This window comes from Jaculus jaculus, chromosome 3, assembly GCF_020740685.1.
Source record: "Jaculus jaculus isolate mJacJac1 chromosome 3, mJacJac1.mat.Y.cur, whole genome shotgun sequence".
Lineage (NCBI taxonomy): Eukaryota > Metazoa > Chordata > Mammalia > Rodentia > Dipodidae > Jaculus > Jaculus jaculus.
Genome location: NC_059104.1, coordinates 160258272 through 160276874, shown reverse-complemented (window position 1 = coordinate 160276874; position 18603 = coordinate 160258272). Strand labels below are relative to the sequence as shown.

Here is an 18603-nt window from a genome sequence, read left to right as displayed (position 1 = left end):
TAGTAAGATTGCAGGATATCTGGAGAGATGGCTCAGTGGTTAAGGTGCTTGCTTGCAAAACTTGATGGCCTGGGTTCCCCCTTGTGCAAATAAATTAGAAAAACAAAAAAGACTGCAGGTGTGAGATGTGTCAGTGGTCAAAGGCATTGGTTGCAAACCCTGCCAGCCCAAGTTTAATTCCATAGTAGCATGATAGCTGTATGCAAAACTGGCATGTGTGTCTGGTGTTCATTTGCAGCAGCAAGAGACCCTGGCATACCCCATCCCCCACACACATACAAAATGACAATAATAATAAAGAATCTTAGGAGCAAATTATTTGAACATGACCGAAAGTCTTCTGCTTCATCGCCAATAGTTTGGAGAAAAACTGTTGGCCTGTTAAGTTAATTTTTATTAACATTATTAACATTTTCCATGATTATAAAATATATCCCATGGTAATTCCCTCCCTCCCCACCCCCACACTTTCCCGTTTGAAATTCCATTCTCCATCATATTACCTCCCCATTACAATCATTGTAATTACATATATACAATATCAACCTATTAAGTAGCCTCCTCCCTTCCTTTCTCCACCCTTTATGTCTCCTTTTCAACTTACTGGCCTCTGCTACTAACTATTTTCATTCTCACGCAGAAGCCCAGTCATCTGTAGCTAGGATCCCCATATGAGAGAGAACATGTGGCGCTTGGCTTTCTGGGCCTGGGTGTTTGTTTTTTTTTTTAACTTTATTATTTTATTTATTTGAGAGAGGGAGGGAGAAAGGGGCTGATACAGAGAATGAGAATGGGTGCTCCAGGCCCTTTAGCCACTGCAAGTGAACTCGCTGTATCTGCTACCTTGTGTATCTGGTTCTACATGGGTACTGGAGAATCGAACTCCTTAGTCTTTAGGCTTTGCAGGCAAGTGTCTTAACCACTGAACCATCATTTCTCCAGCCCAAAGAACTTTCTAACTTTTAAAAAATACTTTATTTCATGGGCTGGAGAGATGGCTTAGTGGTTAAGGCATTTGCCTGCAAAGACAAAGGATCCTGGTTTGATTCTTCTGGACCCACGTAAGCCAGATGCACAAAGGGTGCATGTGTCTGGAGTTTGCAGTGGCTGGATGCCCTGGTGTGCCCATTCTCTCTCTCTCTCCCCCTCCCTCCCTTCGTCTTTCTCTCTGTCTTAAATAAAATGTTGTAAAAATTTGTTTTATTTTTAAAAAAATTTATATATGTATTTAAACTGTTTGAGGGAAGAAGCAGAATGGGTACACCAGGGCCTCTACTAGCTGCTGCAAAAGAACTCCAGATGCTGTGCCATCTTGTGCATCTGACATACATGGGTATGGGGAATCAGACCTAGATCCTATACTTTGTAGGCATGCACCTTTACTGCTAAGCTATCTAACCCCTAAAATAATTTAAAAAATTACTTTATTTATTTCTTTGCAAGGATAAATAGGGAGAGGGAGGAATGGGTACACTTGGGTCCCTTGTCACTGCAAATGAACTCCAGATTCATGTGCCACTTCATTCATCTGGCTTTAGCTGGGTACTGGGGAATCAAACCTGAGCCATCAGCCTTTGCAAGCAAGTGCCTTTAACTGCTGAGCCATCTCTCCAGCCCACTCTTTCCTTTTATTCCCCTGTTCAAGGTAGGTCTTGCTATGTAGCCTAGACTGACCTGGAATTTACTATGTAGTCTCAGGGTGGCCTTGAACTTACAGTAACCCTCTTACCTGTGCCTCCCAAGTGCTGGGATTAAAGGCATACTGCCACCACATCCAGTCTCCCCCACCCCTTTTTTAACCCGTTGTGTTAAATTATGGCTGCTGGTTTGATCCTGGAAGGCTATTTACCATGGAATAGGCAACATCAGTGGCTGTACCACTGATGAAGTTGACTCGTTTCTCCTAGCAACTATTAACTGCCATTACCTACTTTTTAAGGTGCCTCCAAGCCCAGCTTTGAATTTTCTTTTTTCTTTTTCTCTTTAGGTAAGTAGGTAGTCTCACTCTAGCTCAGGCTGACCTGGAATTCATTGTGTAATCTCAAGGTAGCCTCAAACTCAAGCGATCCTCCTACCTCTGCCTTCTGAGTGCTAGGATTAAAGGCGTGTGCCACCACACCCAACCATTACCTACTTCTTAAAGTGTGGGTTCTCATGTATCCTTCCCCTGTGGAAGGTGATGTAGTCAAAGGCTCTATCTTGTACAGGAAACCACAGCTGTGTTTGACTGGAAAGAGGTCAAGGGTTAGGAGCTCTGGCTTCAGCTTTGCTAACTAGCCCCTGTGATTGTGTACAGGTTTCATCGCTGGATGCCAGTTCTTCTATTTGTAAAATAAGGAACAGCATCCCCAAGGTAAAATAACTACTTTAAGGTCTCACAGCTAGTTGGTGGGTACCTTACATTTGCATGGTATCTTAAAACTCTTAAACTGTTAAAACTCTTAAAAGATGTTTCAACCGGTTTTTAGTTCTTGTGACTCTGAAACATAGGGAAGGTATTGGCTAGTGTGTATTTGTGGAAGATCTAGAAGTGAGGTGAATCAGTTGTTGCCTTTCCAAATCTTATTATCATACAAGTTAGGCTTTATGACATCTGTGAATGTTTTTATGGTGAGAATGTTAACATTTTACTTAGAATATCCTAAAATCAAGGTTTATCTTAAAGGTTCTGACTGGTGTTGCTCAGCCAGTAGCATTTGGCCAAGGACAACAATTTTTACCAGTTCATCCACAAAATCCTGGAGCATTTATTCAAAATCCTTCAGGTATGTACTTTCTGAATTTTGATTTTTATCAAAAGACAAATGAAAGTAGTTTTCTGTAGGCTGCCTGACCTGGTGAGTTTCTCCTCAGCTCCAGGGCCATTCACTTTTCCACATGGGCTTTTTTTTTTTGTTGTTGTTGTTTTTGTTTTTCGAGGTAGGGTCTCACTCTACATGGCAGGAGCTCTTGAACTCTATTTTCTGTCCTTTGCATGGTTTTTCTGGGCTCACCATGTGGGCTGTCAGACCGTGTGGGTGTCTTTTCCTTTGTTCTTTCTGTGTGTCTTTAAATTAAATAAAAATAATAATTAAATAAAAATGTATTTTTTCAGTAGTTGTCAGTTTGAGATAGCATATGCAATTCATACAAATCTAATTTGACTGAAGTGTTTTTATTTCCTTTCTGATCTTACGTTGTTCATGTCTAGTCATGCCTATCCTTTTATTAGCCAGGGATGATAGACCATACTACAAGGGGACGGTGATCTATCGAGTGAAATCTGGAGGTGGGATAGACACTCTTAAAGATTGAAGTAAATGGAAAAAACAAACAAACAAACAAAGAAAATACCAACCCCAGAAATAATAAACAACAGACTGCAAAAATTTAAATTACTTGATATGATAGTGTTATAATTCAGTAAACACTAATTAATTAAATGATTTACCTCTAAGTTTTAAAAAATCTTTTTATTTTTATTTATTTGAGAGCGACAGAGAAAGAGGTATATATATGTATGTAGATAGAGAGAGGGAGGATGGGGGGAGAGAGAAAATGAGAATGAGAGAATGGGCGCGCAAATGAACTCCAGATGTGTGCGCCCCCTTGTGCATCTGGCTAACATGGGTCCTGGGGAATTGAACCTTGAACCGGGGTCCTTAGGCTTCACAGGCAAGCTCTTAACCACTAAGCCATGTCTCCAGCCCGACTTCTAAGTTTTTGTGAGTGGACAAATGGAAAACAAATCATGATTTCATAGCTAGGTCTCTTGGTAAACATAGCCTAAAATCTTAGCACTCGATAGACTAGTGTAGGAGCATTGTTGGTTCAAGCCAGCCTGGGCTAGAGTGAGACTGCTAGATATATGTAATTTGTGGTGCTGGAGCTTGAATCTAGGGTCTTGAGCATTCTAGACAATCACTCTTTAACATTCATCTCCATCCTGTGTTTATAGTTGATCAGTTATTAGATACAATGCTTAGCAAATATGTCATTAGATTTCACTTACGGAGAAAATTGTTACCTTGTTTATTCAAATTATTGAAGCTTTATTGAGCCTGACACTGTACTGTAGTAGTCTGGGCTGCTTTGCAGGGGTGGCCACTCATTCAGCAGGTGTTACAGGGACAGATATCCCCCCTCATGTTCTTGTATCAGTTCCTTGGTTTATCATCCCAGAGAGTAGTGTAGACAGGGGTCTTCCACTTTGGATGTTTTTTTCCCTAGAAATCTGTGAAAAGATGGCACATTATTTTACCTTTACAGAAGTACTTTTTCTAAGGTTAGGAGATGAGGACTTAGAATTAGAAAGGTAGAAATTTGGACTTAGGCATGGTACTGATATTGCAACAAAGGGAGCATGAGGCTTTTTGTATCCTGTTATTATTTGGCATGGAATTAGACAAAAATGAGCAATAATGCTTTTTAAGATAATGTGTACTATGCCAGTATTTGTCCTAGTTTTTTTTTTTTTTTTTTTCCTAGTTTTGGTAGGGTCTTGCTCTAGCTTAGGCTGACCTGGAATTAACTATGTTCTCTCAGGTTGGCCTACAATTCATGGTGATCCTCCTACCTCTGCTTCCCTAGTGCTGGGATTGAAGGCATGTTTCACTAGGCCCAGCTTTTAAAAAATAGTGTATAAAAAATATGTGTATGTGTGTGTGTATGTATTTTTTATTTTTACTTATTTGAGAGAATGAGGCAGAGGAAGAGAAAGGATGGGTGCACCAGGTCCTTCAGCCACTGCAAATGAACTCCAAATGCATGTGCCACCTTGTACATCTGTTTTACATGGGTCCTAGGGAATCGAACCTAGGTTCTTTGGCATTCAATTGCCTTGACCACTAATCCATTTCTGCAGCCCTTAAAATATTTTTAAGTGGTGGTGATTTGCTGACCAAATGGAAACTTGAGCTGTTGAAATAGTCAATCACCAAGTTTACTGTTGGTAGAACAACTTGAAAAAAAATTTTAACTTTGAAAAATGCTTAATAAGATATGAATCTGTAAGTTGTACTTTAACTTTAAGAATGTTATTTTTTTTTAAAGGTGGTATTCCTAAGGCATATCCTGATAATCATCTCAGTCAGGTGGATGTAAATGAATTGTTTTCAAAACTACTAAAAACAGGAATTCTGAAATTGTCACAGCCTGATTCAGCTACAACACGTAAGTATGAATTTATGTCATAAATGTATTGTGTGGTATGTTATTGAAGTTCCATGCTTATAGTGATGAACTTTTATACCTTTTATGTTATGTTAATAATTTTTTGGGGGGTTTTCAAGGTAGGGTCTTAAGCTCAGGCTGACCTGGAAGTCACTGTGTAGACTCAGGGTGGCTTTAAACTCATGGTGACACTCCTACCTCTGCCTCCCTAGTGCGGGGATTAAAGGTGTGTGCTACCATGCCCAGCAAGTTTTGAAAATCAAATATAATCTGCTTATAATGATTTTTTTTGTTTGTTTATTTTGTTTTCTGAGGTAGGGTCTCACTCTAGCTCAGGCTGACATGAAATTCACTATGTAGTCTCAGGGTGGCCTTGAACTCATGATGATCCTACTACCTCTGTCCTCCCCAGTGCTGGGATTAAAAGTGTATACTACCAGGCCTGCCTATAATGAAATTTAATGGTTTTTCTTTTGGTTTTTCAAGGTAGGGTTTCACTCTAGCCCTGGGTGGAATTTACTATGTTGTCTCAGAGTAGCCTAGAATTATAGTGATCCTCATACGCTTCTAAAGAGTGTTCCTCTGTAAAAAGCACATGCAGTGTAGCACTGAGAACTTCTCTCTTCTTTACTACAGAAGTGAGTGAAGCTGCTGCTCAGCCTCCCCCTGAGGAGGAGGAAGATCAAAGTGAAGACCAAGATGTTCCAGACCTTACCAACTTTACAATTGAGGAACTGAAACAGTATGTCTCCTGATTTTTGACCTAGTGATCTTAATAACAGTGAAAATTATTACTATTACATTCTATTTTGTCCTTTACTGTTGTAAAATTTGGAAAGTCAGTTTTCTTTTTTTTTTTTTTTAATTTTAACTTTTTCTTTTTTGAGGTAGAGTCTCAGTTTAGCCCAGAATGACCTGGAATTCACTATGTAGTCTCAGGGTGGCCTCGAACTCTCAGTGATCCTCCTACCTCTGCCTCCCGAGTGCTGGGATTAAAGGCATGCGCCACCATGCCTGGCTAGAAAGCCTTTTTAAAAAATGTGGTAAAATATTTATAATAGTCTTCAGGAAACACCTTTCTTTTGTTTATTTATTTATTTGAGAGCAACAGACAGACAGAGGCAGATAGGATGGGTACTCCAGGGCCTGTAGCCACTGCAAACGAACTCCAGATACGGGCGCCCCCTTGTGCATATGGCTAACATGGGTCCTGGGGAATTGAGCCTCGAACTGGGGTCCTTAGGCTTCACAGGCAAGCTCTGAACAGTTAAGCCATCTCTCCAGTCCCAGGAAGCCCATTTAAATAATTATTTATTTGAGAGAGAGAGAATGAGAACTCCAGATGTATGTGCCACCTTGTGCATCTGGCTTGCGTAGGTCCTGGTCAATGGAACCTTGGTCCTATGGATTCATAGGCAAGCACTTTAACCACGAAGCCATCTCCCCAGTCCAGGAAGCCCACTTTTTTTTTTTTTTTTTTTTTTTTTTTTGAGGCAGGATCTCAGTCTAGCCCATGCTGACCTGGTAGTCTGAAGGTGTCCTTGAACTCACGGTGATCCTCCTACCTCTGCTTCCCAAGTGCTTAGATCAAAGGCATGTTCCATCACACCCAGCCAGGAAACCCATTTTTAAAATGTCTGTTACACAAGTATTTAGGTCAGAATTTTATTTTAGTTAGTTTATTCATTTTATACACATATATACATATGTACAGACACACACATGAATTTTTTTTTTTTTTTTTTTTTTTGAGGTAGTGTCTCACTTTGGTCCAGGCTGACCTGGAATTCACTGTGTAGTCTCAGGGTGACCTTGAACTCAGAGATCCTCCTACCTCTGCCTCCCAAGTGCTGGGATTAAAGGCATGTACCATCACCCGGCTTCAGAATTTTATTTTATTTTATTTTTAATTGTTTCCTTTTAAGGTAAGAAAGGTTTTTATTTCACCTACAATTCCTGGTTACAGTCTGTGGTGGGGGAAGGAATGGCATCGAGAGTTTGAGGCAGCTGGTAACTTTTACTATAAAATTAGAAAGCAGAGAGTAAAATGTTCTCTTTTTTTGGGGGGGGGAGGTTTTGAGGTATGGTCTCACTCTAGTCCAAGCTGACCTAGTTTTGAGGTATGGTCTCACTCTAGTCCAAGCTGACCTAGAATTCACTAGATAGTCTCAGGGTGGCCTCCAACTCACAGCGATCCTCCTACCTCTGCCTTGCAAGTGCTGGGATTAAAGGTATGAGCCACCACACCCGGCCATTTCTTTTCTTTTTAAATATGTTTTTATATATTTGGGCTGGAGACATGGCTCAGTGGTTAAGGGCACTTGCTTGCAAAGCCTAAGGACCTGAGTACTGTTCCCCAGTACTCATGTACAGCCAGATGCACAAGATGGCAACATGTGTCTGGAGTTAATTTGCAATGACTAGAGGCCCTGGCGTGCCTTCTTATTCTCTCTCAAATAATAAATTAAAAAAAAATTTATTGAGAGAGCTAGAAAAGAGGGAGAGAGAGAAATGGTGAACTCCAGACACATGCACCACCTTGTGCATCCACATTTATGTGGGTACTATGTAATTTCTTTATGTGCAAGGAGAGAGAGAGATAGAAGAGAGACAGACAATGGGCACGTCAGGGCCTCTAGCTACTGCAGATGAACTCTAGATGTATGCACTACTTTGTTTTTCTGGCTTTATGTGGATACTAGGGAATCGAATCTAGTTTATCAGGCTTTGCAGCCAAGTGCCTTAACCATTGAACCATTTCTTCAGCCCTTCTTTTATTTAAACAAAAGTATTCATTTATTTATTTGCAAGCAGAGAGCTACAGAGAGAGTATGGATCTCTCCAGCACCCTCCACCCTTGGGTTTTTCTTTTTCTTTTCTTTTTTTTTTTGTCTCATGCTAGTCAGACAAAAAGTAGTATATACCTGTGGCTGGCTTGGAACTCACTCTGTAGTTCAGTCTGGTCTCAGACTCATGGCAGTTGTCCTACCTTTCTTGCCTCCCAAGTGCTTGGGCTAAAGGTGTGAGCTACCATGCTTGGCTTTTCATTAGTTTTTCTATATTGATATACTTTTCAAGTTCAGAAAATGAGATTTTGTTTTTCTTTTTTTCTTTCTTTTTTTGGAGGCAGGGTTTCACTCTAGTCCAGGGTGACCTGAAATTCATTATATGTATTCTCAGTCTGGCCTCCAACTCATGATGATGCTCCTCCCTCTGCCTCCCGAGTGCTGGGAGTAAAGGTGTGTGCCACCACACCCAGCAGAAAATGAGTTTTATATTCCAGGTCTTAAAAAGAAAAGGGAATGGGGGATAGCTCAGGTGTTCGCTTGCAAAGCTTGCCAGCTTGGGTTCAGTTTCCCATCTATCCTGATGCCTGTTTATTTGCAGTGGCAAGAGACCCTGGTGTGCTCATACACGCATGAGTGCATGCACACACACACAAATTCAATAAAGTAAAAGTTTAATTATTGCCTTATAAGATAGATTATAGGATCATTTTGTTTTTAGCCAAAAGGAAATTAAGTAATGAGTTTAAGTCTGTCAGTAAGGGGATTTTATGTTTTATATTCACTCAGTTAAACATAAAAGGGCCATGACACTATTAAGTAACATTTATCTTTGGATAGTAACTGTTTCAGCCAGCTCTTAATTTTACTTTTGTTAAATTATGGAAAACTACAGTATTTATAATTAATTTTGTTTGGCCATTAAGTCATGTTATCAAACTGAAGATTATTTCATTTTCAAAATAGACGTTATGACAGTGTTATAAACCGACTGTACACTGGAATTCAGTGTTACTCTTGTGGAATGAGGTTTACAACATCACAGACAGATGTATATGCAGATCATTTGGACTGGCATTATCGGCAAAATCGTACAGAGAAAGATGTTAGCAGAAAAGTCACTCACAGACGTTGGTACTACAGTTTAACAGTAAGTAATACATGTATCTCTGAATTATCTTTCATGGGTCACTTACATTGTTCTGAAAATATATTAAATAATTGCTTGGAGTTTACATGATTTTAAAATAAAATTTGATATCTAGAATAGGAAGTTTTCTTTTTAATCTTATTTTTTTCAAGTTTTAAAAACATATTCCATGATTATAAAAAATATCCCATGGTAATACCCTCCCTACCCCTTTTCCCCTTTGAAATTCCATTCTCCATCATATCCCATCCCCATCTCAATAAGTCTTTTACTTTGATGTCGTGATCGTTCCCTTCTCTTATGATGGTCTTGTGTAGGTAGTGTCAGGCACTATGAGGTCATGGATATCCAGTCCATTTTGTGTCTGGAGGGAGCACGTTGTAAGGAGTCCTACCCTTCCTTTGGCTCTGACATTCTTTCTGCCACCTCTTCCGCATTAGACCTTGAGCTTTGGAAGGTGTAATTGAGATGTTACTCGATACTCTAGTCACTTCTTTCCAGCACCATGATACCTTCTGAGTCGTCCCAAGGTCACTGTCATCTGAAAAGAGAGGATTCTCTACCCAAAGTGAGAGTAGCATTAATGAAAGGGTATGAATATTAAGAGAAGTTCTTGCTAGGCAGTTTGATAAGCAGATGTTATACCCCTAGGGCTCATGACAACCCCTGTTTTAAGTTTTCGGTATCAGGGATGTATTCCCTCCGTTGGAGTGGCCCTCCAGTCTAATTGGAGGGCAGTTGGTCTCCACCATGACAGACGTGCCACTATTGCACCCGTTGGCTCATTTGGCCTGGCTTATAAGGCTTGCAGTGTCCACTGTTGAGTATCTTCACTGGTATCTTTCTCCTATTGAACAGCATGTAGAATGGCTTCTTCCAGCTTTCTGTCAGCTGGTCTACATGGAGGAGGTTATCAGCTTAGTTCCAGCAGGATAGAATAGGAAGTTTTAAAAATAATTTTTGGCAAGTATTTTTTGTTGAAATTTGAATAATAAACATATGTATATAGCTTTTAAATTCCAAGAATATAGGAACAGATTTTTTTGGTAAAAAAAGTGTACATAAAAGTTATTTAAATTGATTATAACCCTAGAATAAATTAGAAATTAGCACTTAAGGAATTACTTTACGTGCAGGTGTGTATAGGTGCCCACATGTGTACATGTTTGTGTGTTCAGGGTAGTGTGTGCTTATGAAGGTTGGAAGACAAACTTGAGTGTCATCTTCAGAGGATGCTGTCTATCTGCTTTTGAGACTGTGTTTGTCATTGAGTTAACAAATTAGGCTAAACTAGCTGGCCACCAAGCCCCTAGGGCTCCTTTTCTTTCTCTGCCTCCCTCCCTGTTACTGGTAATTGCTGTGTACCACCAGCCTAGCATTTTACATGGTGTTGGGATTGAATTCAAGTTTGTGTTTATGTGGAAAACAGTTTGCTGATTGAGTTAACTCCCTAGCCTGGACATTAAGTCTTAAACATGGCTGTTCATGGTGGCACTTTCATATAATTCTAGTTCTTGGTAGGCTAAGGCAGGAGGATTGTTAAAGAGTTTGAGCTATAATATAGTGCAACTTTCTCAAAATATAATCCAAAAAGATTATTTAGATAGTTCATCATTTGCTACATACTGAGTGTTACTGTACTGACCTGGATTTCACTGTGTCATCTCAAAGAGGCCTTGAATTCATGGCAATCCTCTTACTTCTGACTACCAAGTGCTGGGATTAAAGGCATGCACCACCATTCCTGGAGAGAAATGTATATTTTTAAAAATTATTTATTTGCAAGCAGAGGGAAGATGAGAGAGAAAACATGCAAATGAGTGTGTCAGGGACTCAAAGCACTGCAGACAAACTCCAGATACATGCACCACTTTATGCAACTGCCTTTAGTGGGTACTGGGGAGTCAAACCCATGTCGTTAGGCTTTGCAAGTGCCTTAACCACTAAGCCATTTCTCCAGTCTTAGAAATATATATATTACATACATACACACCCACACCCATATGCATATTTTGGCTTTTTTGAGGATTTCACTCTAGCCCTGGCTGACCTGGAATTCACTATGTAGTATCAGGATGGCCTTGAACTCACAGCTATCCTCCTACTTCTGCTTCCTGAGTGCTAGGATTAAATGCATGTGCCACCAAGCCTGGCAAGAAATATATTTTATTAGAAAGTTGTGTTTTAGAGCATATTATGAAATAATGCACTTGACCATTAAATGGCATTACACTAAAGTAGTAAACGTTCAGAAACAAATGAGAGTATTCTTTTATTTCAATTTCTTTTAAGGATTGGATAGAATTTGAAGAAATAGCTGATCTGGAGGAACGTGCAAAGAGCCAGTTTTTTGAAAAAGTTCATGAAGAAGTTGTGCTCAAAACACAGGAGGCTGCTAAAGAAAAGGAGTTCCAAAGTGTACCTGCTGGACCAGCTGGAGCGGTTGAGGTAAGAGAAGAGTGTTTGCAGTGTTTTGTCTTTGGGAGTCTCTCTCTCTCAGTAAATAATCATAAATAAACACTGTATTTACACCCCCTTTTAAATATTTATATGATTTCGTAGCTGAGTGTGGTAGCACACTTCTGTAATCCCAACACTAGGAAGCTGGGGTAGGAGGGGTAGGAGAATTGCTTTGAGTTTCTTCTGGTCAGCCTGGACTAGAGGGAGATCCTGCCTCAAAGTGAAGAAAAAATCTTACAGGCTTGACACACTCCCCCTCCCTCCATCTAGGTTTTGCTCTAGCCCAGGCTGACCTGGAATTCACTATGTAGTCTCAGACTGGCCTCGAACTCATAGCATTTCTCCTACCTCTTCCACCAGAGTGTTGGGATTAAAGGTGTGTGCCACCACCCTGACAAGCTTGACTATTTATCTTAGTTTCATAACCACTGTGGCCACCACCAGTGAAATGTTGACTGCTTTTTTGCCCGGAAGGTTGTCAGAATTCTGTTATATCTAACATAAGACATAAGAATGTGCTCAAAATTTTATAGCATTTTTCTTTTTTCTTTTTTGTTTTTTCGAGGTAGTGCAGCCCAGGCTGACCTGGAATTCACTCTGTATTCTCAGGGTGGCCTGAACTCACAGTGATCCTCCTACCTCTGCCTCTGTAGTACTGGAATTAAAGGCATGTGCCACTACACCCGGCACATCTAAAAATTTTTTAAAAATGTTTAGGGGCTGGAGAGATGGTTTAGCAGTTGGGGCGCATGCTGGCAATGCCAGAGGACCCACATAAGGCCATATGCGCAAGGTGGTACATGTATTCTGGAGTTTGTTTGCAGTGGCTAGTGGCCCTGATATGTCCATTGTCTCTCCCCTCACACTTTTTCTCTCAAATGAATAAATAAAATGTTTTTGTAAAAAACTGTGTATACATTTTTATTACGGGATTAAATATATTCTGTATGTAAGTTTCATTTTATTTGATTCTATTTTAGAGTTGTGAAATCTGTCAAGAGCAATTTGAACAATACTGGGATGAAGAGGAGGAGGAATGGCACTTAAAAAATGCGATTAGAGTGGACGGAAAGGTAATTTCCAGTGCTTTATGAGGATCATTAGGGTTTTAGTATTTTTTTCTTGAAATAGTTTACTTATTTTGAAAGAACATAATCTGGGGTTTTGGTCAGTAAAAAAGATATAGGACTTTAAAGACACAGATTGTCTGGAGGGAATCTTAGCTATATCAGGTCTATACATAACTAATGCTAAACTCAGCTTGGTTTTGTGGATTTCTGTTTAACTGTACTATTCTGCTTCTGAACTTATATTTTTGTCATCAGTACTGTTATGCACTTGTGAATGGTTGGACTTAAGAACCCTTCAATGTACTAAGCAAGTTTAAAGAGAAAGGAGTAAGGATGAAAGAATTAGTTTCATCTTTCTTTTTTTGACCAAATGACTTTTTAGATATATGACTATTTCTGGGCGAGATGGCTCATGCCTGTAATCCCAACACTTGGGAGGCAGAGAGGTAGGAAGATGGCTGTGATTTCTAGGCTAGCCTGAGACTACATAGTGAATTCCAGGTCAGCCTGGGCTAGAACAAGATACTCTCGACAGACAAAACAAATATACCTATCATTTCGTTTACATTTTAAAGAAAATTATTTCAGATTAGAAATTACTAGAAATTAATATGCAGGTGAGTAGTCATTTTCTTTTTCTTATTTCAGATTTACCACCCATCATGTTACGAAGATTATCAAAATGTAAGTTCTTTTTGGTTTATTGTACTTGTTCTTATTTTAATGGATTCTGTTGTTTTAATACAAAATATCCTTAGCTGTTTCAGGGTTTTGATGTATTAGATTGTTTCCTAAATAATGGTGTTAGATAGGACCTGATGTGCATTGATATATCATCCATAATACAGAAATAATTAAAATTTTAAGTAATGAAAAAAATTCATTCCTTGCTTTCTTTTCATTTGACCTTGATTTCAGTTACTGGGCCTTTAGGCAGATAATTGCGGAGTACTGAAGATGAGAAAGATCATAAGTGGGAATAAGTTTCTAGGAACAGGGGTAGAACCTTTTTAAAATTACTCTGTTTAGCTGTCTAATATAGGACTATTTCCTTCTTTTTTTGGTTTTTCGAGGTAGGGTCTCGCTCTAGCACAGGCTGACCTGGAATTCACTATATAGTCTCAGGGTGTCCTCAAACTCATGGTGATCCTCCTACCTCTGCCTCCTAAGTGCTGGGATTAAAGGCATGAGCCACCATGCCTGAGTTTTTTATTTTTATTATTTTGGGGTGGCTTATGTTTAAATCCAGTACTCAAGAGGCTGTGAGGTAGGATGATTGCTTTGAGTTCGAGGACAGTCTGGGCCACAGTGCGAGTTCCAGGTTGGCCTGGGCTAGAGTGAGACCCTGCTTCAAAATGTACCCCCCCCCAACAAAAGAACAAAAAACAAGTGTGAACCAATAATGATGGCTCATGCCTGCAACCACTGCACACAGGAAACTGATGGTGATAGAACTTCTGAGTTTGAGCCCACCCTGGGCTACCCAATATGTTTTCTTTTTTTTTTTTTTTTCAAGGTAGGGTTTCACTCTAGGTTAGGCTGGCCTTGAACTCACAGATCATCCTACATCTGCCTCCCCAGTGCTGGGATTAAAGGTGTGCAACACCATTCCTGGCCCTTAGTTTTTAAACCAAAACAGTTGAGCACACTAATGAAACTGGGTTTTTGAGGTAGGTTGTAAAATTCAGGTCAAGATTAGTTGGAGCCCAACCTGCTGATGTCTGCTTTTAGTTCCATCACTTGGCTGTGGTAGGAGAATCACAGTGAGTTCAAGGCTAGCCTGGAGCTGTGGAGTGAGTTCCAGGTCAGGGTTAGAGACCCTGCCTTGAAAATCCCCCCCCCCCACCACCACCAAAAGATAGTTGGGTAGGGAAGATGGCTTGGGGTAAGATGCTCATCGTGCAAGCATGAGTTTGATTCTCTCTAGCACACATGTAAAAATGCCTGGCATGGTGGTACACAACTTTTGTTTATACCAGAGCTGGGAGGCAGAGACCCAGAGTCCCTGGGACTTACTGGCTGGGTAGTGTAGCTGAATTGGTGACAAGGAGACCCTGGCTCAAAAATAAAAATGAGAATCAGGTGTGGTGGCACATGCCTTTAGGTCCCAGTATGGGGGAGGCATAGGTAGGAGAATTGTTTTAGATTCAAGGCTAGCCTGGAATTACAGAGCTAGAGTGAGATTACCTAAAGAAAATTATAAGAAACTAATCTTTTTGTGGGGAAGGATACTGGGCTTATGTGTATATAGGTATTTCGAGGCCAGAAGTCATTGTTGGGTCTTCCTCTTCAATCTCCCTTGTTTTCGTGTGGTTTTTTCAAGGCAGGGTCTCTCACTCTAGCCCAGGTTGACCTGACATTCTGTAGTCTCAGGCTGGTCTCAAATTTAAGAGAGCCTCCTACCTCTGCATGCTGGGATCAAAGGTGTGCACTACCATCCAGCCCTAGAACATTTTTTTTTTGGGGGGGGGGGGGCTCAAGTTTGGGTCTTGTTCTACTCCAGGCCGACCTCAAACTCACAGCTATTGTACTACCTCAGTCTTCCAAGTGCTGGGATTAAAGGTGTGCGCCACCACATCCAGTCCTAAAATGTTTTGTGGGATAGTCACTAAAAGAATATTTCGGGCTCCCTTCCAATAATTAAATACTGAAACAAGTTTAACCAAGTTTTGGCTTGTATATGTTAACGGTTAAGCTGTTAACATACCTCTTATTGCTGAGTACACATTAAATTTTCAGTCTGTATATTTTATTGTTGGGCTACTTTGGTGCCATGTCATGTGGGGTGTATGCTTTTTGTCTAAATGGGTCTTATAAAAAACTATTTAATATGACTTTGAATGTTGATCAGTACTTATAGGGATTTTAATTTTGTAGACATCTTCATTCGATTGTACACCGTCTCCCAGCAAGACACCAGTTGAAAATCCTTTGAACATTATGTTGAACATTGTCAAAAATGAATTACAGGAAACCTGTGAAAGCCCAAAAGTTAAGGAAGAACAAGTTGATACCCCACCAGCTTGTACAGAGGAAAGTGTAGCAACACCTACTGAAATTAAAACAGAAAATGATACAGTTGAGTCAGTTTAAATAAAATGAGAAAGGTATGCTTTTCTTTCTTTAAGCTGCTGTTGGATCTAGAAGGTGAATTTTTTATGTATATATAGACATATATCTATATAAATTCTCCAGCTGAGGCAGGGCCTTCAGCTATCATCTGGTTAATAAATACATTTTAGTATTTGCATTTCCTACTGCCTGCACAGTTTCAGGTGCTTGTTGTGTGAAAGTTCTGTAGATGTGTGCAAATTTAACAAAATGAAATTGTATGTGTAAAAATGTACGATTTTTCACTTGTGAAACTGTAAATTATAAATAAAAATATTTTTGCTATTCATGGAGTGTAATATTTATGCACACCATCAATAAAGACAGTTTCTGTACTTTTTATTGGGTAAAAATGGAACTGAACAGCAACCTAAGATTTTTTTTTTCCTAGTAGCTTCCCAAGATTAAAGCAAAGTTGTAAGTTTTGTCCTTCACCAGGACTAAGGGAATGCTACAGACTTAAAATAGGGCATATTTGCATACATATATAAATATGTATCTCCAGCTAGAAAGAACTATCCCAGTGTCTATTTTTGGAGTGTCTAATGAAGCAGCAACCTTTACTGAACTTGGACACTTAAGCCATCAAGCAATTAACAAGTAATATTTAAGAATTAAAAGTGATTTTTTTCCAAATGATATTTTTTAAAAATTGTCAAGTTAATGCAGATGAACATATTTCTATTTTAAGTTACAGGGAAACTATACAAATGTTCTTAAGAAACATGGTTAACCCTTTTTCTTTGTTGGTTTTGATTGAATTAGATGGATACCATGAGATGTTAATACTTATACATGTAATAAATAGAATGATGAGGAATCTCTGGTTGTGTTTCTTTTTTGTGTGTGTGTTTATTTCTTAACTTTAGAGTGTATCCTTTTGTCTTTCATCCTTTTTTTTTTTTTTTTTCCTGAGCTGTAGGGACTCACTGTAGCTCAGGGTGACCTGGAATACACTATGTAGTCTCATGGTGGCCTTGAACTCACAGTGATCCTCCTACCTCTACCTCCCAAGTGCTGGGATTAAAGGCGTATACTTCCACGCCTGGCTTCATCTGATTTTTTTCTTCTTCCAAGGTAGGGTCTTGTTTCAGTTGAGGTTGATCTAGAATTTACTGCAGTCTCAAGAGTGTCCTCAAACTCACAGTAGTTCTCCTACCTCTGCCTCTGGCAGTCTGAGATTGAAAACATGGTATATTCTATGAACCAGACACTCATGAGCTGTAGGCTATCTCTTAACAGATATAGGCATATACATGGAATCTACTACTTACCCTTCGGTTAAGAATAAAGCTTAGCACTTATTTCAAAAGTCTACAAACCAGGTACCTTTAATCCCACTTAGGAGGCACAGGTAGGAGAATTGCTGTGAGTTCAAGACCACCCTGAGACTACATTGTGAATTCCAGGTCAGCCTGGGCTATAGCGAGACCCTACCTCAAAAACAAAAGGCATATAAGTGTGAGCCTGTTTTATCCCATTGCATCTATAATAAAAACAAACAAAATAATTTGAACATATTTGAACTTGAATTAAAAAATTTGCCAGGTATGGTGGTGCACACCTTTAATCCCAGCACTGGGGAGGCAGATGTAGGACTGCTGTGAGTTTGAGGCCACCCAGTATTAGAGTTCCAGGACAGCCTTTTCTAGAGTGAAATAACAAAAGGTACCCAAAGATAAACCACTAAGATTGAAATAGTTATATAGCTATACTAAACTTCCTACAGAGGAATTAATGAAGTTTACAGACTTGTATTTCAGTCTGTGAGGAGTGGAATCCATGAAAAAGTACATGTGCTTAAAAATATTTTAATTGCCAGTGTGTGTTTTGAGGCCAGAGAACATCTGATGTTTTTCATGATTTGTGTGCTTTCTTGAGATGGAAGGAGTCCCTCACTGAACCTGTAGCTGCTCTGGTCAGACAGGCTCCCCGTACCACATGGCATTTGGGTCACTGGAACATGCATGGCTATGCCTAGCTATTCAACTGGGTTGTTGGGGCTTGTCAGGACCTCAATACTTGTGTGTTTAGGGCTTTTATCTGCTGAACTATCTCATTCCTCAATTTTCTTTTTTTTGTTTTTAGAGGTAGGGTCTCACTCTAGCCCAGGCTGATCTGGAAGTCATTATGTAGTTTCAAAGTGGCCTCAAACAGTGATCCTCTTATCTCTGCTTCCCAAGCACTGGGATTAAAGGTGTGTACCACCAAACCTGGCCCATTAAAATTTTCTTTTCAGATGGCAGGCTAGAGAGATGGCTCAGATAAGAGCAATTGTTATGCAAGCAAGAGTACATTAGTACACCACCCACATAAAAAGGCTGACATAAATGGAACCAGCCTAGATGTCCCTCAACAGATGAGTGGATAATGAAGATGTGGTACATTTATACAATGGAGTTCTACTCAGCGGTAAAGAAAAATGAAGTTATGAAATTTGCAGAAAAATGGATGGACCTGGAAAGTATTATACTAAGTCAGGTAACCCAGGCCCAGAAAGCCAAGCGCCACATGTTCTCCCTCATATGGGGATCCTAGCTACAGATGACTGGGCTTCTGTGTGAGAATGAAAATACTTAGTAGCAGAGGCCAGTAAGTTGAAAAGGAGACATAAAGGGTGGAGAAAGGAAGGGAGGAGGATACTTAATAGGTTGATATTGTATATATGTAATTACAATGATTGTAATGGGGAGGTAATATGATTGAGAATGGAATTTCAAACGGGAAAGTGTGGGGGTGGGGAGGGAGGGAATTACCATGGGATATATTTTATAATCATGGAAAATGTTAATAAAAATTTAAAAAAAAAAAAAAAAAGGCTGACATAGCTATGCATGTCTAACTCCACCCCTTTTTTGGGGGGTGCTGGCAAATG

At 39.6% G+C, this 18603-nt stretch overlaps 1 protein-coding gene across 3 annotated transcripts in view; it reads left to right on the top strand.

Annotated features, from left to right (window-relative positions):
• The window catches only part of Pcf11 (PCF11 cleavage and polyadenylation factor subunit), a 38176-nt gene extending 21628 nt beyond the window's left edge, over positions 1-16548 (top strand). For 2 of the 3 annotated variants that reach the window (XM_004658301.3, XM_045145127.1), the window contains exons 9-16: positions 2666-2765; positions 5032-5151; positions 5788-5893; positions 8904-9087; positions 11380-11535; positions 12528-12620; positions 13266-13301; positions 15495-16548. In XM_004658301.3, the coding sequence (XP_004658358.1) occupies positions 2666-2765; positions 5032-5151; positions 5788-5893; positions 8904-9087; positions 11380-11535; positions 12528-12620; positions 13266-13301; positions 15495-15710 (1011 nt within the window). In that variant the 3' untranslated portion in view covers positions 15711-16548. Of the gene's footprint in view, positions 1-2296; positions 2354-2665; positions 2766-5031; positions 5152-5787; positions 5894-8903; positions 9088-11379; positions 11536-12527; positions 12621-13265; positions 13302-15494 lie in introns of all 3 variants that reach the window. The other variant, XM_045145128.1, reaches the window with a different exon arrangement.
• Positions 16549-18603: the final 2055 nt, after the last annotated feature.